Source organism: Miniopterus schreibersii (genome assembly GCF_964146895.1).
Source record: "Miniopterus schreibersii genome assembly, chromosome: 2".
Taxonomy (NCBI): domain Eukaryota; kingdom Metazoa; phylum Chordata; class Mammalia; order Chiroptera; family Miniopteridae; genus Miniopterus; species Miniopterus schreibersii.
In genome coordinates this window covers 137,313,855-137,337,518 of record NC_138102.1, presented here as the reverse complement: position 1 = coordinate 137,337,518, position 23,664 = coordinate 137,313,855, and the positions used below count along the sequence as shown (strand labels likewise).

The 23,664-nt window shown below is 51.5% G+C and overlaps 1 protein-coding gene across 2 annotated transcripts in view; it reads left to right on the top strand.

Annotated features, from left to right (window-relative positions):
• The window catches only part of LRP1 (LDL receptor related protein 1), a 78,661-nt gene that overhangs the window by 9,470 nt on the left and 45,527 nt on the right, over positions 1-23,664 (top strand). For both annotated transcript variants that reach the window (XM_081129020.1, XM_081129019.1), the window contains exons 3-15: positions 2,246-2,383; positions 4,060-4,179; positions 5,586-5,714; positions 5,835-6,098; positions 14,548-14,710; positions 14,820-15,042; positions 16,008-16,197; positions 16,669-16,812; positions 17,923-18,159; positions 19,373-19,553; positions 20,563-20,785; positions 21,580-21,781; positions 22,207-22,332. In XM_081129020.1, coding sequence (XP_080985146.1) covers positions 2,246-2,383; positions 4,060-4,179; positions 5,586-5,714; positions 5,835-6,098; positions 14,548-14,710; positions 14,820-15,042; positions 16,008-16,197; positions 16,669-16,812; positions 17,923-18,159; positions 19,373-19,553; positions 20,563-20,785; positions 21,580-21,781; positions 22,207-22,332 — 2,340 coding nt within the window. The remainder of the gene's footprint in view (positions 1-2,245; positions 2,384-4,059; positions 4,180-5,585; positions 5,715-5,834; positions 6,099-14,547; positions 14,711-14,819; positions 15,043-16,007; positions 16,198-16,668; positions 16,813-17,922; positions 18,160-19,372; positions 19,554-20,562; positions 20,786-21,579; positions 21,782-22,206; positions 22,333-23,664) is intronic.

Here is a 23,664-nt window from a genome sequence, read left to right as displayed (position 1 = left end):
TTCCCCCTTCAGTGTGCCTGGCAGGGTGACTGTTGTGCTCAGAAATGGCACATCAGATTCCTCCTTCAGCCGCTGCACCCAAGCCTGCCAGAGACTGTGTTCTCTGCACTGACAGCTTTGCTGGAAGGAGAGGGCCCAACCTCCGCTTTCTTTTACTCGTCCCTCTTCTTCCCACCTCAGAGCCGCCTGACCCTTGCTGAGTGCCCACAGGTCAGGCCGGGTCCCCTTTCTGTCCTTAGACTCCCAGGCCAAAGGCCACTAACTTTTGCTCAGTCTCTGTACCAGAAGCCCCACCCCTGTGCGTTTCCCACCACCCCCGCCTTCCCCTGCCCCTAGTAAGTGGTGTAATCAGAGGCAGCTGTTTAAACTGGGAGAAAGGTCCCCACCCAGCCTTTACTTTGCCAGTGGGGGTGGGGGGTGGAGGACTTGCTGGCGGGACCCCAGAGTCCTGGGCAGCTGACAGAGTGCTGGGGTCTCCACCTTCAGCCTCTCCCCTGCTTAGTTAATGTGGGCCAGGGTCTAGGTGCCTGTGCATTCTTTAGGTCTGTCTCTGTTCTCTTTCCTGGGTTTATCCTGTTCCAGCCCCATCCCCTGTGCTCTCCCCACACCCTTACCCATAATTATCAGGGATAATTTTAAGGCCAGAAAGGGAGCCACCAGTTCTCTCTGCCTCACCCCCATACCCTGCTCTGGAGGAGTGGGGGCCAGGGATATTCTGCAAGTGTTTCTATTGTGGGGTGGTTCAGCCTGGAGCATCTTCTTGTCTGATGCCGCCTTTACGCCCCACATTTCTATCCTGATACTTGGTGTTGAGGATGAAGAAAGCCTTGCAGAGGGGCCGGATCTGGCTCTTTTTATCCATTCTTGCTTTGAAGCAAACCCCACCTTATACACATCCCCACTCTTACACACTCCCAGACCCATCACACACACAGTCTCTCTTGGGCACTGACTTGCCACCCCCCTGACATATGCAAAAGCAGATGCCAGCACAGACGTGTTCTTATGGCAACACAGAGTCAACACTCAAACGGGGGATGCAGAAGAACAACCTGCACTCAGACAGATACCTGCCGACACACACACAAACCCAGACTCACTCCCCAAAGAACATAGACAAGCACATACTGAGATCAGAAGCATCAGCACACATAGGGACACACAAATAGACCCTCACTCCTTGCCACACACCGCCCTCACCTGTGCATGCAGACTCCTACCCAGGCACACGGGATAGGTCACACACACAGACACTCTCACTCATACACCCTGTCCAGGTTTGGGAGCCAGTAGGCAGTCTGTGTTCTAGCTCATGGGCTCAACCAGCAAACTAGCCTTCATGGCCTCCTGAGGATTCCCTGAGGAGCTCTATCCCCACCCCAAGCCCATCTTCTTGGGCAATGAAGGAAGTACCAGAGACATCACCAGTGGGCCACCACCTTTGACCCTTCCCAAGTCCTTCTGTCAGGCAGGCTGCTCTGGGGTTGGGGGTCTAAAATAGTGCTTGTCCAATAGAAATATAATGCAAGCCACATAGGCAATTCAAAATTTTCTAATAGCCACATTTAAAAAGGAAAAAAACAACCAAATGAAATTAATTTTAACTTTATTTTATTCAGTGTATCCAAAATTTTATCATATCAGTATAATATTCATATAAAAGTATTAATGAGATCTTTCACATTCTTTTTTGTGTGTGGAATTGTCTTCAAATTGTGTGTGTATTTTATGCTTACATTTTCAGTTAGTCACAGTTGAAGTGCGCAGTAGTGACCTATGGCTGAGGCTACGTATTGGACAGTGCAGTTTTAGAGCTGGTCCAATTCTCAGCCCATTCTCTGTGACCCAAGAAGCTATGGGAAGGAGATGCTTGCTCTTTGTTACTTGAGCTTCGCTACCATGGACTCAGTTTTCCTTAGCTCTTTCACTTCTAACCTCTGTCTCCTGAGCGTAGAATGTGGAGGGGTTGGGGTCCATAGGCATGGGACATTTGGAGAGTGGACTCTTGGCTGAAAGCCTAGTTTTCCCCTCGAGCTGGCTGTTCCCAGCTGTTTGACTGCTACTGGGGATGGTGTAGAAGGGCTCTAAGTGGAAGAGTCTGACCACCCCTGAGGCCCCCTGAGATCTCAAAAATGCAAATGTCTGAAATCCAAGTCTCAGTTCCCCACCTCCTCTCCCAGTGAACAGCTGGCCAAGTAGCCACTGTTACCCGCTTGGTCATGCTAACCTTTCCATCTGTCCCCAGGCCCACAGAGTAAGGCCCAGCGATGTCAGCCAAATGAGCACAATTGCCTGGGCACCGAGCTGTGTATTCTCATGTCCCGCCTCTGCAATGGGGTCCAGGACTGCATGGATGGTTCGGATGAGGGGCCCCACTGCCGAGGTAAGGGCTCCTCTACGTCTCCTATCCCAGGTGGATGCAATGAGTTCTCAGCTGGGCACCTGAGAGGTTTGGAAGCTTGCCATCCTAGGACTGTCTTTGCATTTCCCGTGGAGATAAGGCCTTGTCCTGCAGCCTAAATCCATGGGCCCTTTGGGCTTGGAGCTTGATCAACAAGCTCCAAGTACGGGTTCTGGCCTGGGAACTTCTCTCTGTGCTTGGAGAAGTCACTACCCCTCTCCAGACCCCAGTTTTACACCTATAAAATGAAAGTTTTACACTAGATCAGTTTTTTAGTACTCTTTTTTGGTAAATAGTGGGATCCTTTCTCCAAATTGTTTCTTACATTAAACATGAGTATGAACAGAGAAGAGCAGATGCTGCGATTAAAGCTGGAGCTGGAGGTCTGGAGTTTTGCTCGTCTGCTTCCCCGGCCTATGGGAAGAGACACATCTGGTTGCTGTTCACTCAGGGCAGGGAGCAAGGGAGTTTGTGAAAGATTTTTATTCTCTCCTTTCATTGATTTTGCATGTTCTTGTCTGAAGCTCCTGGGATGGGATGCAGAGTGTGGGCACAGGGATTGACTTCAATTACCACGCACATCCCATCTTATCAGATGGTGCATGTTCAAGTTTGCTTCCTTTTGAATACCTCAAATACCTTTTCACCTTCAAAAACAACAAAGAACCTCAAAAATCTAGGGTTTGAACTTCCTTCTCTGATATTACAGAAGTTGGTTCTCCTCATACTCCCACCTCTCATATCCAGAAGATAAATTCTTTTCTAGATTTTCTGGAATAAACAGTACTTACCTCTCTACAGTGGAAGGCTAGACAGGTAGCACATTTGGACTCTCGGGTAGAGGTGGGGAGGAAAAGGAATAACTGGGGTCTCGTCCCCCATCCCAGCTCTGCCTGGCAGGCTTAGTGCTTCTGAATGTCTTAGCATCTGGGGCAGCTCTCACTCCTAGGTGGGGGTGTGAGGCAGCTGGACAAAGGGGTCTTTGTGGCCAGGCCTCCTGGCCCCACGCAAGGCCATTAATTGGGTCGCTGGGTTAGGGGGGGCAGCTGCTCCCACCTCTCCCCCCTCCTGTCTCATTCCCTTCTGTCCCCCCTGTGAAAGTGGGTCAGTGGCAGGAGAAAGATTAGAGAAGGATCCTGAGGGAACCAATCTTGCTCCTCCTGCTGTCCTCCACCTGGACTTCACTTAGGCTTCTCTCACAGGCCTCTAGGGCTCAAGGGATAGGTGCTTCCAAGCTGGGATCCTGTGGGGAAAGACTCGGTTCCATGCCCAGTCTTCACCCTCAGCCCTGGAGCTGACATCGCAGTCCCCAAGCAGTGCAAATACGAGACACATGAAGGGGATAAGACTCATTGTCCACATTCCCTTTAGCCCAACAAACTACCACACCTCTTTCCATGGGACAGAGGGAGGCCAGAGCAGGGAGATAGTTCTAAGCCATAATTCGTTATGTGACCTTGGGCCTGTCTTATATCCTCTCTGGGTCTCAGTTTCCCCACTTGCAAAATATGGTAGATGCTTCCTAAGCCCTTTCATCTCCGACACTACAGGCCTTAAATGTGGTTTCTGAAAGGTTGATGGGGCCTGGGTGAAGGTTACAGTCTGGGGGTGGCTGCCAGGTCTGAGGGCTTGAGTGTGTGTCTCCTGCCCTCTCACAGAGCTCCTAAGCAACTGTTCTCAGCTGGGCTGCCAGCACCACTGTGTCCCCACACTCAACGGGCCCACCTGCTACTGCAACAACAGCTTTCAGCTGCAGGCAGATGGCAAGACCTGCAAAGGTAAGTGAGTGCAAGTGCTTGTGTGCTGGTGAGGGGAAGAGGGAGACAGGGCCAGCAGGCCTGGCTGGGGTAAGAGAAAATTAGATGGAAGGTGCCAGGGAGGAGGTGTGGCTACACACCCTATATATAGCCTCAGGGCATGATTGTGAGCCCACTTGCTTCCATCAGACTTTTAAAAATTCACCCTAAAATTATATAGGTCATGTGTGAGTTTTCTTGTAAAAAAAATTAAAGCACTACAGATAAAACTATAGTCTACTTTGACAAATCCTCTTCACTTCTGGTCCCTTTCCCATCTTTCTGGAGGTCAGGTCTATTATCAGTTTGCTATCTCTTATTCCAGGGCTTTCTCTGTACATCTGTGTGTATGTATTCATAGAAAATCTCGGTGAAACTGCTGTTATGTGCATGTGCTCTTTTTTACATAAAATTGTCGTGTACATGTCTCTTTTTAGTTTTTTTATATAAAATATATTTTTATTGATTTCAAAGGAAGAGAGAGGGAGAGAAATAGAAACATCAATGATGGAGAGTCATTGATCGGCTGGCTCCTGCACGCCCCCTGCCGGGGATCTAGCCCACAGCTCAGGCATGTGCCCTAATAGAGAATCGAACCAAGATCTCCTGGATCATAGGTTGATGCTCAACCCCTGAGCCACGCCAGCTGGGCTGTTTTCAGTTTTTTTACTCAGTGTGTTCTAGAGACTTTTCCATGTTAATATGTAGAGCTCTACCTCACTCTTTTAAAAGCCACTGTGATGTATGACTGTTACCACAGTTTACTTGGCCATCGCCCTATTGATGAGTAAAATGTTCCCAATTTCTCTCTGTTACAAATAATACAAACTTTTCTGTTTTAAATTTGCCTCCCCTGAGCCTTTGCACAAATGCCACCTTCTCAGCGAGGCCATCCCTGGCCGCTCTAAAATCACACCCGAACCGCCTGCATTCTCTTTCCCCTTTCTCTGCTTAATATTTTTCCATAGCGCCAGTCACTTTCCAATGCACTAGCACCTCAGACAATAGAATGTATTATTTTTTGTATTTATTATTATAATAGTATTTCATTTATCATCAGAATTTAAGTTTTATGAGGGCAGCAGTTTGAATTTATTTTATTCACTAATGTATCTCCAGAACCTAGGACAGTACTGGCACTTTAGTAGGTACTGAAGAAATATTTTCTGAATGAATGGATGATGTGCACTATGTAGCTATTTCTCTAGGGTAGATTCCAAGTCTGGACTTGCTGGGTGAGTTTGCACATTTCTTGTTGTAATATTCTGCCAAATTGTCCTCCAAAGTAGCTGTAGGGATGGACATATGCAGTGGTAGTGTCTGAGGGCACACACTCCCTGCTTGCATCACACTGGAAATGACCATATCTTTGCTTTTCCCCCCGGCAGACTTTGATGAGTGCTCGGTGTACGGCACCTGCAGCCAGCTCTGCACCAACACAGATGGCTCCTTCATGTGCGGGTGTGTGGAAGGTTACCTGTTGCAGCCAGACAACCGCTCCTGCAAGGCTAAGAATGGTGGGTAGGGTCACATGTGGCCACAATGCTAGGTGCCCTCAGTGTTGTTTCCTGGTGGAAAATGGCCTGTGAGGTCCTAGGATCCCTTGCTGCATTGACCCTCCTCTCCTCCATCTACAGAGCCGGTAGACCGGCCCCCTGTGCTGCTGATTGCCAACTCTCAAAACATCCTGGCCACGTACCTGAGTGGGGCCCAGGTGTCTACCATCACACCCACCAGCACACGGCAGACCACAGCCATGGACTTCAGCTACGCCAATGAGACTGTGTGCTGGGTGCACGTTGGGGACAGTGCTGCCCAAACGCAGCTCAAGTGTGCCCGCATGCCTGGCCTGAAGGGCTTCGTGGATGAGCACACCATAAACATCTCCCTCAGCCTCCACCGTGAGTTGCCTGCTTCCAGCTTGGAGGGTACAGGAGGGCAGGGGTGGTGGAGCCTGGCTGAGACAAAGGCAGATGGTTAGATAGGATGACCCCTGTCAGGCACTGGAGACTAAACAAGAAGCCCCTGTTGGAGGCCGGGGCAGGGGCTGCACATGCTGAAGCCTGTTTGGGGCAGGGGCAGAGTCAGGCTGTGCTCTCCTGGCTCAGATCTGAGAAGGCCTCAAAGGAGGAATGACTGGTCAATCTCCAGAGACCAGGGGCTGTCCCTCCTCAGGGAGAGGAGTGTTGATTAGATCTCCAGGGGCTTTCCCTTGAAATGGGAGCCAGGGCAAGGTCAAGAAGGGCTAAGGCCTGGGGAACCTTGTTGAGTTGTGGCAAAGCAGCCAGGGCCTGGTTGGATCTGTCTTCATGCCCCATTGTTTCCCTTGGGGATGTGGCCAGAATAGACCCCCTGCTACAGCATGGGTGTGAGGTCCTAGGGCTGTTTCTAGAGGACTTTGTGTCAGTGGATGAGACCAGAGGAGGAGCAGTGAGTCATGGGACAACCTGAGTGTTTTAGGATACCCTGGATGTTCCATTAGTGATCCCTCCCTTGGCTGTCTTCGGGGTAGAAGAAGGGGTGTCACTGGGGGTGGGGCGAGGACACAGATACACTGCTCGGAGCAGCCCTGCTCAGCTCAGATGCTGTTACATAAACAAACAAAAGATCCAGCATCATCATATTCCCAGGAAATGCACCACAGGGCTGAGAGAAAGATGGGGCCTGTGGTTTTTCTGACCCACGCAGGAGGGTAACTTGATCTGTGACCTTGGGTAAACCAGAGTTCCCTGTCTCTGCTTTGATTTCTAATCTGTAAAATGGGTTTAAGGTTGTCTGCTTGGATCAGATAAATTGAAGTGAAAGTCAGAGGTAACTGGAGGATGGCAAAAGGTGTAGGATTGTGAACCTTGGGCCTGTCTAGATCTTGAAGTTCCTTATTGGGTCCCCTGTGCATTGATCCCCACAGGAGACAAAGACCCCAGGAGAACATAGGGCTTAGTTCTGTGGGGAGACTGTGTTCTTCTGAGAGCCCCGCTCTCTATGGCCTCATCATATGATCCACAGCTCAGCTCCAGCTCCTCCAGAGCATCCCAGTGGTGTCCTTGGGCTTTTTGTGACCAAGGCTCCCCTGTGATCAGACATATGTTCTTCTTGGAGTGCTGGGCGGGGGGCTGGTCTACATGGTTGGCTGAGTTATTGGGGGTGAGCAGCTCAAGGAGCCCCATGGCAAACAGGGTAGGATTGAGGCGAGACCCCATGAGACATCTGCCTTCTCCCTGCTCCTTGTCTATGGCCCCACCTAACAGGCCTGTCTGGGCAAACAGCTCCAGCAGTTCCCTCCCCGGCCCTGAGGCCAGACCATGGGCTCCTGGGTAGGAGGCTGGGGAGGGGTGCCCTGATGGGAACCTTCTCTGCTTTTGCTCTAGCCTGGCCCCTCTTCTGCCTTCCTCCCCAGGAGAAGCAGGAAATAACCTCAGGCAGTTATCCCTCCCTTGGCAAACACACCCTTGCCTCCCAGTCTGCTAGATTCATTGGGCCCTTCTGGGGCAGAGTCCAAGAGGCGGGAAGAGATCAAGGTTCTGGGAGAAATGCTAGTGGGGTGAAGAAGTGGGCTCCTCTTGCCCCAGCCTCTGTCCCTTCCTCCCCGCCCTGCCCCCACCCTACACCCCATGCCGCCTGAATGTCTGGCTGTCACCCTGAGGATGGTTGTTTTGCTCTCATCCCACAAACTAATTATGGGTCCTGAGCTGAGGAAGTAGGAAGTGTCTCTCCCCTAGTGCCCTCCCCACATCCCCAATTTATCCACACACCCCCTCCATCCCAGAAGTAGCTGAATGGCCTGCAGGGTGGCTGGTCCCAGGCATTCACCTGTGCAGTGGGCTGCTGGCCTATAATTAGCTCCCCAAAGGGGATTCAAAAAAGAAAGGTTGCTGATTTCTCCTGCTTTCTTTCTGCCCTCTGGGATAGCCCTCCCTGCAATCACCCCATTCTTGGCTATGACTGTGACCTCCATCAGACCCCTGGGCAGAGCCCCATGCACGAGGGAGGAGTCTGACAATTGAGAGGTGCTGGAGCCCATAGGCCAAGAGACCAAGAGAAGCCCCCCTGCTGGTGTGGGAAGGAGAGGGAGCCTGTCCCAAAGAAAACTCTGGATACAGAAATAGAATAGAAAGAAGGAAGGAGGCCAGGAAGTAAGCCTGTTTCACATGGGCCCTGGGGCATGTGTGAGCCAGACCTGCTCTGAGCCCTTAGAGCCCTAGAGAGCCCCTCCAAGGCCCTTGGGTGACCAGTGGTCAGTTTAGCTTCTAGGAGAGGCTTGTAGGGTAATCTCAGGACGGAAGCTCCTGCACTTTCTTGTCTTCATCCCAGTTCCTCACTCTGTACTCAAGAGTAGGGGTATCCACTGACCAACATCCCCAGCGTTCTGAAAGGTGTGTATGTGCACTTTCTTCCCTTACCAAGCCTAGGCTGCTGGCCTTCCTCCCGCAGCCCCAGTGGCGTCACTGCCCTGGATTGGGGTGATCCCTCCCCCCCACCCTCCTGGAATGTCACCCAAGGGCCCGTTCTCACCTGTTCAGCTGTCCCAGGAGGATGGGAGGTCTCTGAGGACTGTGATGTCATGACTAAGAACATGACAATGAGTAATAAGACACCCTTAGGGAGGACCAAGGCTAGCCTTTTGGTTTTTAATACTGCCTTACCCGAAGCAGAGATGCCTTGATTTTAGGCCACACACAGATGTACTTTTTTTTTATTGTAGTTTTGTTTTTATTTGATACTTATTAGGAAACTCCTATAACTAGCTTATCAAATCTATGATTTTGTAGATTGTTTAGGATGCAGCAAAATAAGTGAGTTGATTTAAAGAAATAATAGGTAAATAATAGTACAACGCTACATAAACATGGTGAACATTTTGAGTGATACACAAAAGACTGAAGTTCTGGTAACTGAGGCCCAGAGTGCTCAATGGTCTGGAAGTAGCAGAGCCAGGCCTGGCCTGCCCACCTAACCCCCGACCTCTGACCACCTTCTTTGGGAAACTTACGCCCATGGAGCCCCCTATAGGGCTGCCTCTGGGCTGGGCTGGGCTAGGCTGGGCTGGGCTGAAAGTCAAGTCTCCCGACCCTACCTAACCCCCAGGCCTGCATTGCCTAAGCTGTGCTCCTCTGACCTGTCCTCTTTTCAGTTCTCAGGATGTTTCCACTGCAGAAAGAATAAGGGCAGACTACAGGAGTGGGGTCCTGAGAAAGTGTGTCGGGGGGTAAGGGGAGATTCTAAGGTTGCAAATAGAGGAACTGAAAGAAATAAGATTTGTGGAAGTCACTTAATTTTGGACTGTGTATGAGGAGATGCTCTGGGGGGACATTCGGGGGTCTTAGGGTTTCCTTCCCTGCACCCTGCTGCATGGGGACAAGGAGGTAGGCCCCCTAGGAAGAAGAAGAAAAGGCCCTCTAAGCTGCAGGCAGCAAGGTTGCGAAATGGGTCTCCAATTCCAGCTGGCCAACTTCACTTTTCCTTTCGCTCCCTTGTGTGTGTGTGTGTGTGTGTGTGTTCACATTTAAAATCACAACAGGAAATAGGACAGTGATTTGTCTAGAGGGAAGGCAAAGAGGGCAGACAGCAGCCCCTCTGAGTCTGTGATGAACTGGCTTCCCCAGCTGGAAGGGGAGCTATCTTCCCACTGAAATGGGCACTCCAAGCCCTCTCAACCTCCTATCCCATACCCATGGAACACTTACAGACTATGCATGAAAGCCAGCTGCCCCCTTCCTTGGCCTTTCCTACCCACAGGGTGTCAGAATATTGAGGGATTCTAGCCACCTCACTCTTTGGCCTTGGGTCCTCCGCATCCTGGTGCCTTTGCTTCCCATTCCGAATTTTCTATTATTTTACGGCCCTCCTCTCCTCTCCCAGGCCAAGGACAACCCTATGTCTCTGGCACAGCTCCAGCTCTGTCTTCTTCTCCCCTGCTGTCTCCTTGAAGTCGCCTCTCCACCCAGCCTACTCCCAACACCCCCTCCCTACTGTTTTCAAGCCAAAGGAAGGAACTTAAGCAAGAGAGATGTGTTTTAGAGCCCAGTAAGGATTTCTCAACAGCGGAAAGACCCTGGTTCTGATCCTAAGTCAGAGCTGCAGAATCCAGGCAGCTCATCCCTGGGACCCAGGACTGAATACTCTGTGGACCTGGGCCAGGCAGAGGAAGGAAGAAGGGCATACCCCCCCAGGTGGAATTACGAGCAGGGAGGGGGCCCAGGGGACAGAGGTGACACTGTGTGGCTGAGTCCCAGACTTGCTGGTGGAGCAAGAAGAGCTGAAGTCAGGACCTGGCAGGAAACAGGATCGTGAGGACATGCCATTTAGCAATGCTCTGCCAAGCCCCAGACTCCTGATTATCTCCCCAGCCCTCCCCCCACCCTCCCAAGCAGGATTACCAGACAGATGTCTTCTCCCACTGTCTTGGGCATCCAGAGGCCAGAGAAGGAGGATCCTGGCAGTAAAAGGAAAGGGAAAAAGTGATGTCCCGACTCTAGGACAACTGAGTGAGGACTCAGTACTCAACAAATATTTGTTGAATGAATCAGTACATGTGTGTCAGGAGCTGGGGACAAAGATGAAAGACAGTACCCTGGCCTCTCAATATTTGTAGTCAGGTAAACAGGCTGTGATAAAAGGAACTACTAGGGCTAGGGGAGCCTGTAAACTGCGCACCTGGAGGGTTTACCTTTAGTCAGGATGCCACAGGGCTCTGGCAAGGATGGAGGTAAAGGGGAGAGCTTGGTACAAACCACAGTGCCCATATGCGGTGTGTTTGTTGTCTGCCAGGCCCTGTGCTATGAATGAACCATCCCATTCTACAGATGAGTAAACTGAGACTCAGAGACATTAAGTAACTTGTCCATAGTCCCGCAGAAGGTGACAGAATGATGATTCAAACCCAGACTGGGCCCAGGGCAGAGCAGAGTGATGAGAAAAGTGGGGAGGTTCCGGAAGTAAGGGCGAGATGCAGTGTGTTCCCTGAGGTTATGGTTATGGTTAATGAGATTCTTCTTCCTCACCCAGGGTCCTTGAACCCTATCCTACAATATTTGGGTATGTTGACGTGTTGGGGATATTTCCTCAGGGCACAGAAGCCCCTGTCCTCCCCCGGATTTATTTTAGGCAGAGTGACTGGAATCCTGCAGCTGAAGCTGAGGTCTTCTTGGGAATGGAGTGGGGCCTGTTTTTGGAAAAGCAGCCACTATTTAGGGAACTGCTTCGTGAACATTGTGAATGACAGAGAAGTTGAGAAAAATTGGAGTTGTGGGGAGTACAGAGTGCTGAGCATTGGGGTTGGGGTTCAGGGAGGGCTCAGCACTTATAAACACACACCCAGGTCTATTCTAGGGCCTGGAACTGAAAGTCCTTTGCAACGTCACAGGCTGCGGTCTTTCCTCTGACTGTCTCTTCTCCCTCCCAGCTTCCTTGTGGCCTTCTCTATGCTGGAATCCTTAACTCCTAGGACTCCAAGCCACCCCCTAAACTCCTCCTACAACACAGCCTCTCTCCACTTGGGTTTACCTGAGACTCTCCTGTCCTCAGGATTTGGGGGCCTTTGGCCAGAATCCCTCTGGAGGGTGTGCTGGGGTGGGTCAGCCCTGAGAAGCCTGGACCACGAAGAGACAGCTACCTTCTGGGTTTGTGGGGCCAGAATGCTCAGGTCCTCCAGGCCCAACCCCAGGACTCCGCTTGCCCCATGCCACAGACAGAGGGAAGTGGCCCAGACACTGCCTGCGGGAGAGCCCTGGAAAGAAGGCACCCTCTCCCAATCTGAGCCCATCTCTGTACTGATCTTGGAATAGTGTGAGTGGCCAAGCGTGTGTGTGTGTGTGTGTGTGTGTGTGTGCATGCAAATGTGTGCATATGCGTGGTGGGGCGAGCAGAGGAATCTGGACTTTAGGAGAGAGGAAAATAATGTGGTGGAGGGGGGTTGGATAACAAAGGATTTTTGCTTGCAACTAATAGTCTCCAGCTGCAAAAATACCAAAGGGGAGGCCAAACCGGGCTGGGGACTCCAGTTCTTGCCAACTCCTCACCGGCCTGCTGAGTGGGGCCCTGCCTGGCCTTTGGGAGGTGGAAGGGGAGACCGGCCAAGGGTAAATATCTGAGAGCAGGATGGTCCCTTTGCCTTTCTTCCTGGAACTGGGAGGGAATGTAAGCCAGGAGGGGGAGGCCCCAATGTCCTGATGCTTGTTGGGGGGTGGCTGATTGCAGAGCTGTACCTGGATGAGGGGCATTAAATCTCTTCACGTTTCTTCCTCTTCCCCTCTTGCTGAGGGAAGGGTGGGTGGGGAGCAGAGCAGGGTGTTGCCAGCCTTGGGGCTGGGCAGTGACTCAAGGAAGCCTCAGGAAATGAAGAGAAGGACACAGCTGCACCAGCTGGTGCTGGGAAAACAGCTTCGAATGATGAAGCTCGTCTACATGCCAGTAACCCCCAGACCCCCACCATGCCACCAAGTAAAGGGCACACAGCCCTGTTTGCCTTTCAACCACCCTGCTGGCTGCCTGGGGCTGTGGGCAAGTCCCCCCCACTTTGGGGCTTTGGGACTTTGGCTTCCTCTGGAGGCAGCCCAGCAGCATTCATTTTAATCTGATTTCTCTGTGGTAACGGTGTGTGGGACATTTTGATCACCTTACCCCTGCACTGGGCCCTCTTCCTACTCAGCCTGGGACCCACATCCCCAGACTGCTCTGCCCCTTTCTCCGCTCTGCCCTTTTCTCCGCTCATGTCAGTACCAGGACCCAGAGCATAGAGTGGCTGGGTTCAGTGCATCACGCTTACAGAGAAAACTCATCCATGTGACCTTTCTCTAGTCACCTTGGAGTGGGTTTCAACAGGGGGGACCTGAAGAAGAAACAAGTTTAGTGAGAGCCTCAAATTGGCTCTTCCCCCCCCCCCCCCCCCCCCGCTCCCTCAGCCTAAGTCCTGTGACCGTGAGTCAGTGTCAGGGCCCAGCCAAGTTCCTTGGGAGCCATGTTCCTGTCCCCTTTGCCCTCCACCCCCACCCATTGTTAGGGAACAGACCCTGAGCCCCTGCGGGGAGGGAAGGACTAAGCAGGGGTTGAGCTGAATGCCCAGTCATCACACCTATAACCGTGTGGGGCAGAATAATCCCCACTGGCTTGAATGTGAGTAATGAAAGTAAATTTCAGCAGAAGGCAGGTCATCCAGAGTTTTCTTTCCCTGTTGGGTATATTGGTGGAGGTAGGGTGCAAGGCAGGGGTTCCAGGGAGTCAGTTTCTTGGAAATTTCCCAGTTTGCAAGAGGTATCACTTCTGAGGGTGGTAGTTGGAGAAGACAGTGGGCAGACCAGAGCCAGTGGGTCCTGGAGAAGAGGGCCCCTGAGGAGGTCAACAGGGGTCCCTGTCCCCAGACTTCCTGCCTCTTAGACTTCCCTCCGCCCTCATCCCACCCCTACTCTCTTCAGCCTTTTTTGGCCTCTTGTATCTTCTCCAGACCCATGGCATAGACTGAGTGTGGCACCTGGTCTCCTTCCTTCTCCCCCGCACCCACCCTTCTGAAGCTCCCCCTCTTGCTCGGCCATGCTTCAGTTTGCCTTCAGAGTCCTTTGATGGCCCTCCTCTTACACGCTCTCTCCTCCAGCCCTCCTTAACATGAAGAAATTGAGCAATAGGGACATTGAAGAAACAGGAATGGGGGTGAATAGAGGAAACTTGGCCCATATCACTGGTTCCAACCTTTGGCCACCATGGGCCTTCCCTTTTCCATCCATATGGGCACCATATTTTAGCACTTTTCTCTCAGATTGGATTTATTGATGAGTGCCTTGCTTTTCCATTTTTAAAAGTCATGCAACATGTAACAGCTTCCAGTCAGAGCTCTGGCTAGCGTGGGATAACTCAACTTACCATATATTAAAGTGCAGCCAAAAATAAAGATAGGCTAAATTAATTAGCCTGAGTGCTCTTATGTCAAGTAAAAGCAGATTTTAAAAAACAACTAAAATGAGCTAGTGAAACTGTCCTCACTGTTTTTGGGGACTTCAAGAAGATGGGCTTCAAGGAGGGGCTGGAGTTAAGGAAGCTTGTACCAATCAACACTTCCCCAGTGCTCCCTGTGTGCCTATCCTGTCTCGGCATGGGGAGTGTGGCTCTGAGGGAAGATACTCAGAGACTTCTCCTTGGAGAGACCAGATAGGTGGAAAGGTGGCAAAGATCACAAGACAAAATGTGCCACTGCTGGTAACTCCCGTAAGAGCCCAGGGAGAAGAGACAGCCGTAGCCTGGGTTGGTGGAGGAGAACGCCCCAGAGGAAGTGGGCTTCCAGCAATGAGCTCTGCACCAGCAAAAGGTGGGCATGTCTGTGGGATGGCCTCCCCCCATAGCTCTTTCATTCACACTCTCCAGACGTGGAGCAGATGGCCATTGACTGGCTAACAGGCAACTTCTACTTTGTGGATGACATCGATGATAGGATCTTTGTCTGCAACCGAAATGGAGACACATGTGTCACTTTGCTAGACCTGGAGCTCTACAACCCCAAGGGCATTGCATTGGACCCTACAATGGGGTAAGAGGCGCAGTCAGGGGCTCTCTCCTGGAAGGGGGGAGGCAGAGGCTACAGTGGAAGGATGGGTACCCAGTGTCCAGAACCCTTTTAATGTGCCGTCTGCCCACAGGAAAGTGTTTTTCACTGACTACGGGCAGATCCCAAAGGTGGAGCGCTGTGACATGGATGGGCAGAATCGCACCAAGCTAGTCGATAGCAAGATTGTGTTTCCTCATGGCATCACACTGGACCTGGTCAGCCGCCTTGTCTACTGGGCTGATGCCTACCTGGACTACATTGAAGTGGTGGACTACGAGGGCAAGGGCCGGCAGACCATCATCCAGGGCATCCTGGTGAGGGGAAGCCTTCACAGGGAACCATGGGCGGGGGGCGGGGGGCTCTGGGGGACAGGGAGTGGTCACAAGCACTTTGGGGAAAGGCCAGGATATAACTTCCTCTCTGATGGGAACAGTCATTTTAAAGATACTTTTCTTCCGTTTTCTGATTTGATCCTTACGACAACCCTGGAAGATGAGCAGATAAGTGACTCAGTTCCTTTTTGGCAGAAGAAAATAGCAGTGTTCAAGAAGTTAAGGGACTTGCCTGAGGTCACATAACTAGGAACCTCATCTAGACGCCCTGCCAGCTCAGAGATGGGACTCCATTCTGGGATAATTAGGATGACCAGCCATCTCTGTTTGCCTCGGTTTGTCCTGGTGTTAGCCCAGAAAGTCCCACGAACCAGCAAACCCATTAGTGTTGGACAAACTGGGGTAGTTGGTTACCTTAGATAAGTTATGTGGGCAGCAGGGCTGTTACAGAGCTTGCTTGGAGCCAGTCTGTCCTCTCGACCCTCCTAAAGCTGGGGGCTGGAGTTGGGCTAAGAATGTTCTCTGTGGAATGAGTTCAGGCCCCAACTCCAATTTAATCTAGAATCTACTGTGTGCCTGATTCCGTGGAGGATGGGATTCCTGCCCTCAAGGGGTTTGAGCAGACTAGGTGGGCTAAGTCCACAAATCACCAGACAGGGCAAAATGGCCAGAAAGATGGAGTGTGGACAGAGAGACCATCTCTGGTTAGAAAATACCAGAAACTCTTCGAAGAGATGCTCGGTGAAGATGAGTGGAATTTTTGACAAGCAAAGATCTTAAGAACAGGATAGTTCAGCCAGAGGAGGAGTAAAGCATAGAGTTAGACAACTATGGAATGAATTTAAGAACACAAATAATGGAGTTTGGATGAGAAGCTGAAGGGCTCTCCAGAGGCAGAGGGAGGATTTCTTTGTCTTGTGTTGACCATTCCTGCCTGCCCATCTCAGATTGAGCATCTGTATGGCCTGACCGTATTTGAGAATTATCTCTACGCTACCAACTCGGACAATGCCAACGCCCAGCAGAAGACAAGTGTGATCCGAGTGAACCGCTTCAATAGCACCGACTACCAGGTCGTCACCCGTGTGGACAAGGGTGGCGCCCTCCACATCTACCACCAGCGACGTCAGCCCCGAGGTAAGCAAAGCTCCACAGCCCCTCCAGGGACCGTCCTGAGGGAACCCCTGATTCTCTCATATTATGACTGCTTCTCCTAACCATATAACACCCTAGACTATATGTCCCCTGGCTGCTCAGCTCCTCTGCCAGCCCCTTCCTGCCCCTCAGCCTCCAGATCTCACCCCTAGGGAGCCCTTCTCCCTTCTGCTAAGAAATAGAGTGTCCCTCCCAGCCCCTTCCCCGGCTGGTCTAGAGGAGAAGCATCTGGCATGGGCGACTGTGTGACTCTCCCTGACCATAGCAGCCCCCACCTGAGTGGCTAGGTTGTGGTGGGGCAAAGGAGTTCCAGCCCTGTGGTTTCTAAGTCCTCAAATGGGACAATAGGCACAAAGACTACAGCAAAAGGGAATGTGGGCAGACTTCAGTAATTCTCAAGTCCTAGGCACAGAGACTCTGAGGGTCCTGACCAGCTCTCCACCCTGCCCCTAGTGAGGAGCCACGCCTGTGAGAACGACCAGTACGGGAAGCCTGGTGGCTGCTCCGACATCTGCTTGCTGGCCAACAGCCACAAGGCGCGAACCTGCCGCTGCCGCTCCGGCTTCAGCCTGGGCAGTGATGGGAAGTCGTGCAAGAGTGAGTGAAGGGCAGGGCGTGGGTGCCTGCGGGGGTAGGGTAGGAGGGTGTCCTTGTCTGCCTCCCCACAGCCCTACTACTTCTGTCTGAGATGCAGAGAGATGAAGGAACTTACCCAAAGTTTCACCACTAGTAAGGGGCAGTCACAGAACTTGAACTCACATCTGAAAACAAGGCTTTCCCCACTATCCCACTCCAGCTCCATAGAAGACTGTAAACTGGCCCCTCCCTCCTCCCTTCCTTCCTTCCTTCCACAAATAAATAGTGAGCATGTACTATGTGTCTGGCACTGTCCTAAAATAAGAATTCAGCAGTGAACAGGTAGATGTCATCTCTGTCCTCCAGGGTATATAGTTTGGCAGGGAAGACAGACAAACAAATAAATATAAAACTTCAGGTGGTGGTAGATGTTAGGAAGGAAATAGATGGAGAACAGAGTTAGCGATGACATGAGGGCTCCAGTTTAGATAGAGCGGTTGGGGAAGCTGTCTCTGTAGAGATGAAATTTTAGCCAAGCAATCTGTGAAGTGAGGAAAAGGAGCTACCTGAAGGAAGAGCATCTCTGGCCGAGGCAATCGGCAGTGCCAAGGCTCTGAGGCCAGTATGAGCTTGGCAACTTTCAAGCAGAGAAATGACATTATTTGATTTACATTTGTAAAAAACATCACGCTGGCTGCTGGTACAAGACGGGCAGCAGGGAAGTGGCAGGAGGCTACTTCTGTGGTGTAGGCAAGAAGTGATGTGGCTTTGATTAGGATGATAGCAGAGGAAGTGGTGAAAAGTGATCAGATTTCAACATATTTTGAAGGTACTCCTTTTGGGCCACTAATATCACTACTGACCAGTGCACTTAACTGAAAACATGCTACTTGCTACATTTGTCCCATTTCCCACCCCTGGGGACAGGTAAAACCCTAGGGTGTTGTCCCCTGGGCCTTATATGTTTATGTGTCTGTCCCTGTGACCTGGAGCCTCTGCTGCCCCCACAGCCCCTGACCCAGTATAGCGGGGGCACTGCAGCCCCTTGGGCCACTGCTCCCAAGGCCGGGTGGTGGTTGTGTGTGTGCATGTGTGTGTCTGACTTTGTGCCTCCGTCTGTGCCTGCCCCAGAGCCGGAACACGAGCTGTTCCTTGTGTATGGCAAGGGCCGGCCAGGCATCATCCGGGGCATGGACATGGGGGCCAAGGTCCCAGACGAGCACATGATTCCCATCGAGAACCTCATGAACCCCCGGGCCCTGGACTTCCACGCTGAGACTGGCTTCATCTATTTTGCCGACACCACCAGCTACCTTATTGGCCGCCAGAAGATCGATGGCACTGAGCGGGAGACCATCTTGAAGGATGGTAAGGGCCCCAGAAATGGGAGGTGTGCAGATAGGACTCCCAAGGAACATCACCCACCCGGGATGGGAAGCGATTTGGGGCCTAGGCATCCCTCCCGATGCCCTCTCAGCATGTAGAGCTGTCTGCTGACTGGCTAGCTGTAGGCTGGTTGGCATGGAGATGAGGGGATGACAGGCTGACCCCTGTGTGACCCCCTTCTTGGCTGAGCTGACAAGAGGCAGGAGGATGGATGGGTTAGGCAGCATAGGTCGTCCTTGCCAGCCCTTGGGAAAACTCATGGTCTCTCAGCCATTGGCTTCAAGCCCTGGAGCTGCACGTAGCACACAGCCTGGGAGAGGCCTGAGGCCTTGAATCAGAGCAGACACACCAACACCCATGTGCACACACAGGGTCTGTGCTGCTAAAAGCTGCGTGTTTACACGTCCTGAGAAAATTGTGTTTTGTGGACTGAATCCAGTTTTTCCCCCTGGGCTGCTTGGGCAGGTCAACAGTACACTGTCCTCTGAATACCCATCTGCATGTAGGCTGTGAGCTGAGCTCTGCCCCTTCCCTGCCAGCGTTAGGAATTCCCAAACCTACACGCAGGCCCCCAGGGTAGGGCTCCCTAACTGATCGATCTAGCTGACACCAGTTACCACTCTTTGCCCTCCTCCCCACCCTTCCCGACAGGTCAGAGAACCTCAGCAGTCAGCAATCATAAGACTTTAGAGAAATCAAAAGTAACTCCTCATCAAGAAAAATTGGGGTTCCCTATGCCAGGGGAACTGCTATTTAAAGCACACTGGAGATGAAGCCTTTAGCTAAGTGAAAAATCACTTCCTAATTTATTAATTTTGTTAGCTCAGGAGTTTTAGGCCTGGGATGTGGCATCACACTTGTACCCAGAGCACATTCCTGCAGCTGTCCACCCTAGCTCAGGCCCAGACATGCCCTTACTTGAGAGCCCACATCTGCCATGTACGTGTGTGCTGGCTGTCACGTGCAGCTTTGAGAGGCTTTGTGCCTCAACACAGATAAACAACACAAATGATCTTCTAGCTCCTTCCTCCAGCCAGCCTCTCATCCCTGTCCCACCCACTGTCTTGGGCACAAAGGACTCCCTGCCCTCCCTACTAGCCAAGTTGCTCAAAGGATGTGCATCCTAAGGGTCAGGGCCAGGCAGTTTTGAGTTTCCTTTGCGACTCTCCATCGTTGCCCCCTTCATTCCCTGCAGGCATCCACAATGTGGAGGGTGTGGCTGTGGACTGGATGGGGGACAATTTGTACTGGACGGATGATGGGCCCAAGAAGACCATCAGCGTGGCCAGGCTGGAGAAAGCTGCTCAAACCCGCAAGACCTTAATAGAGGGCAAAATGACACACCCCAGGGCCATTGTAGTGGATCCACTCAATGGGTGAGTCCTCCCAGGACCTTGGGTTGGGTGGGCCCAGCACCCTGTGGGTCTCAGAAGTGGGAGATGAGACAGAGAGTGAACAGGGAGGGCAGCCTAGGTGGGATGCTTAGGCAAGAATGGGAAGCTACAAGTGAAGGTTTCCCTGTCTTCAAGGCAATGGGAGTGATGCCTTAAACACATGCATCGAAACCTGATTCTGTCACTCCCAGCTCAGAGCCCTCTGCTGGCTCCCCTGCCCTTAGAGTGAGCTTACTTCCTGCCCTTGGAAGCTCTGTTCTTGCTGCTCCCTGTCTGTGCCTCAAAAAAACACCCCAGCTGTTTCTGCCTCAGGGCTTCTGCTCTCCTAGTTCCTTTGCCTGGAATTCCCCAGCCCTTAGAGACCCATATTCCTTATCAGGCGGGGGTCCTATGGGGTTCTGCCTGCAGCTCTTTTGACCTCATCTGCACTTTACTTGGAAGCTCTGTTCTCACTGCCCCCTGTCTGTGCCTCAAAGAGACACCCCAGCTGTTTCTGCCTCAGGGCTTCTGCTCTTGTAGTTCCTCTGCCTGAATTCCCAGGGACTTGCAGATCTAGCTCCTTCTCAGCATTCACACCTCTGCTCAAATGCCACCTCCTCAGAGGGGCCTTCCTCCTCACCTGTTGCCTGGTCACTCTCCATGCCATCACCAGCTTAGTGTTTTTCCTGGTTTTTATCATTCTCCGATGTGTGAAACCTTATTTCTTATCTGTCTTCCAGGGTAAGACATGGACTCCAGGAAAGCTGGAGCCTTGGCTACCTTGGTCTTTTCTGGGTCCCCAAATGCCAGACTGTGCCCAGCTTGCAGTAGGCACTCTTCAAATATTTGTTGAATGGAGGAATAAATTAGTGAAATGTGTGGGCCCCGGTTGAGCAGGGCAGGAAGACTCTCCCTGTGAGGGACTCTGAGACAACACACAAGGATTGGGATCATAGGGACGCTCTTGATGGCAGGGGTGGCTCATGTGGTGCTGACCAGTTGCTGCCCACAGGTGGATGTACTGGACAGACTGGGAAGAGGACCCCAAGGACAGCCGGCGTGGGAGGCTGGAGAGGGCCTGGATGGACGGCTCACACCGAGACATCTTTGTCACCTCCAAGACAGTGCTGTGGCCCAATGGGCTGAGCCTGGACATTCCAGCTGGGCGCCTCTACTGGGTGGATGCCTTCTATGACCGCATCGAGACCATACTGCTCAATGGCACAGACCGAAAGGTAGGCAGGCGTGCACCTGTGTGTGGGTGTTCATATGTGTGCCAGATCACTTTTGTGTGTGGGTGAGGCTCCCTGTGTGTGAATGTGTGGACATCTGTGTGTGGCTAAGCCTATGGGCTTCCTGTGTGTTTACCAGTGTCCCCATGGATATGTGCATCTGTGTGCTTGTGTGTCTTATGTGTTGTGTTGTTAGACAATTGCCTCTATTAGAGTACATCCTGACCGTGTGTGTTGTCTGCGGGCTTGACCACAGCCTGTAATTCCCAGCACACGTCAGAAGGTGCTTCTCTCTCTGCTGTTGCTCATGCAGTTCTCTCTGCCTCCACCCCAGCTCCTCCTTACCTGGTACCCTGCTCATGGGCCACCTCTTCTTCTACCCTGGATTACAGTGTCTTTTTCATTTCTTAGTGCCTACCACTGGTTTGCCTTTAATAAATCCTAACAAATATTTGTTGGGTGAAAAAATGAACATATGAATTCTGACTGTCTGCAGTACTTTGTGTGTGTGTGTGTGGTATATGAGTGCATGTGCATGTTGGAGGGATATGAAGGATATGAATGGGCCCAAGAGAAGACAGTGTGGACAAGCTCACCATCAGCCTCCTGCTGGGTTCAGGGTCTGGCACCTTACTCTGTGCAAAACTATCAGCCTCAGGGGCTCCCAGGCTAATGGAGGAAACAAGACACATACCCAGGATATGGATGAATGAGGGTACAAAGTAGAAACCTCTCTAGGCCTGCCTTAGTCCCCCTGTTTGTCTCCAGCCCTTTAATAACCTCCTATCCATTCCTAGATTGTGTATGAGGGTCCTGAGCTGAATCATGCCTTTGGCCTGTGTCACCATGGCAACTACCTCTTCTGGACTGAGTACCGGAGTGGCAGTGTCTATCGCTTGGAACGGGGCACAGGAGGTGCACCCCCCACCGTGACCCTTCTGCGTAGTGAGCGGCCCCCCATCTTTGAGATCCGCATGTATGATGCCCAGCAGCAGCAAGGTACCCCCTGGGGCTGGGACTGATGATGGGGTGGGACCTAGATGGGGGGTGAGACTCCCGGGAGGGGAGCAGAGAAGAAGGCACTCCCCCTGGGATCTTAGACTCTGACTTTTGAGGCTCTCAAAAAGAGGGGCCCCCAACCCTTGCCCTTAGAGTGAGACCCACATTCCGTATCAGGCCTAGGGTCCCAGGGGGTCTGCCTGCAGCTTTTTGACCTCATCTGCACCTGACTTCCTGCCCTTCCTTTCCTGTCTCCCTCCCTGCCCCATGCCTACACCTCCTCTTCTTCAACATGCTCATGGTCCTGTCAATGTATTCTCCCTCTGTCTCCTCATTTTAATGCATCTCCCCCCATCTTCTCATTTCCCTTCCATCTACTGTCCTCCTCTCCTCCCCTGACCCCTCCCCGCGGCCCTCCTTCACAGTGGGTACCAATAAATGCCGGGTGAACAACGGTGGCTGCAGCAGCCTGTGCCTGGCCACCCCTGGGAGTCGCCAGTGTGCCTGCGCCGAGGACCAGGTGTTGGACACAGACGGTGTCACTTGCTTGGGTACGAAGGGCCCAGCTGGGGAGGGAGGCAGGGAAGCCAACCCCCATAAAAGGAGGCCACAGAGTCCAATCAGAGATGAAGGAGGCAAAGAGGGCCCTACTGAGGCAACAGGAGGTGAGGGGTGGGGCAAGAGAAGGCTCTGGGGACAAGGAGGAGGGGACAAGAGGGATACAAGAGGGCACAAAGATTAGGGGAAACTTAGTAATGAGCAAGAGAGCTATGGAAAGAAGAAAATATTCTTCTTTTATAATTATTTCTTCATTATTAAAGTAATATAACAATAGTTCTAAGTATTAGAAATTAGAGAGAAAAAGCCCAAATCCTGCCAACGAACCCCACTGTGTTGTCAGCATTGTGGTAAGTTGAGTGGGTTCTATGGTTGGTTTTTATGTACCTGTATTCGTACTGTATATAAAATATCCTCTGCCCTTTTGAGTTCATATGCTTCATAGCATTTTCTGTATTATTCTTGCAATATTTTAAATAGACTCATTTTTAAAATAAAAGTAGGTCGTGCTTGTTACAAAAATAAATAAATAAATAAACATTATAGAAAACCGAAGGAGAAAGTACAAGTCACCCCAATGCCACCCCCTATTGATACCACTGTTACCACTGGGAAGAGAATCCTCCCAAACATTTCTCTGCACATTTACCTTTCTTAAATGAAATCATGCTGCACATGCTGTTCTGTTTCCTGCTTTTGTTGCTTGACTGTATGTCATGAATACTTAAGCAGAATTTTTAGTGACTGAAGATTTCATTTAGTAAAAGTTCCATAATTTACTTAACAGTTTCTCTGCTGGCAGACAGAGGAACTGGGTGGCCAGGGTATAGGAAAAATCCTCTACATGGACATTGAAATCACCAAGAATTAAAGCAGAGTGATCTTGAAGAAGTGACACTCAGCCAGGATCTGAAAACCCTTAAGGATGACAGGATTTTCATCCTTACAGTCCTGGGGCCTGTAAAAATAAAGGGTGGGATGGTCGGATAACATGAAAGTCAACTCAGATATTTCAGAGAAGGGAAAGGAGAGTAGTCGGAAGCAGTACTGAGAAGCAGGGTGGAAACCCCCAGGCCCAGTGGTCCTTGGGCTGTGTGAGAGAAAATAGCCACCCACAGGACCCATGGGAAGGTTTAAGGAGTAGAGTGGGGATGAGAGATGGGTCAGAAAGGTTATGCACAGAGCTGTAAGGTCCAGGGACAGAGTCTGAAATGAGAGTCCTATGCTTCTTGAGGTTACTGATGCAAACACAAAGGGCACAGTGATTTTACTTCCAATAGCCCAGGGCAGACAGTAGTGGTGAGGTGTAAGTGCTGGGGAACAGG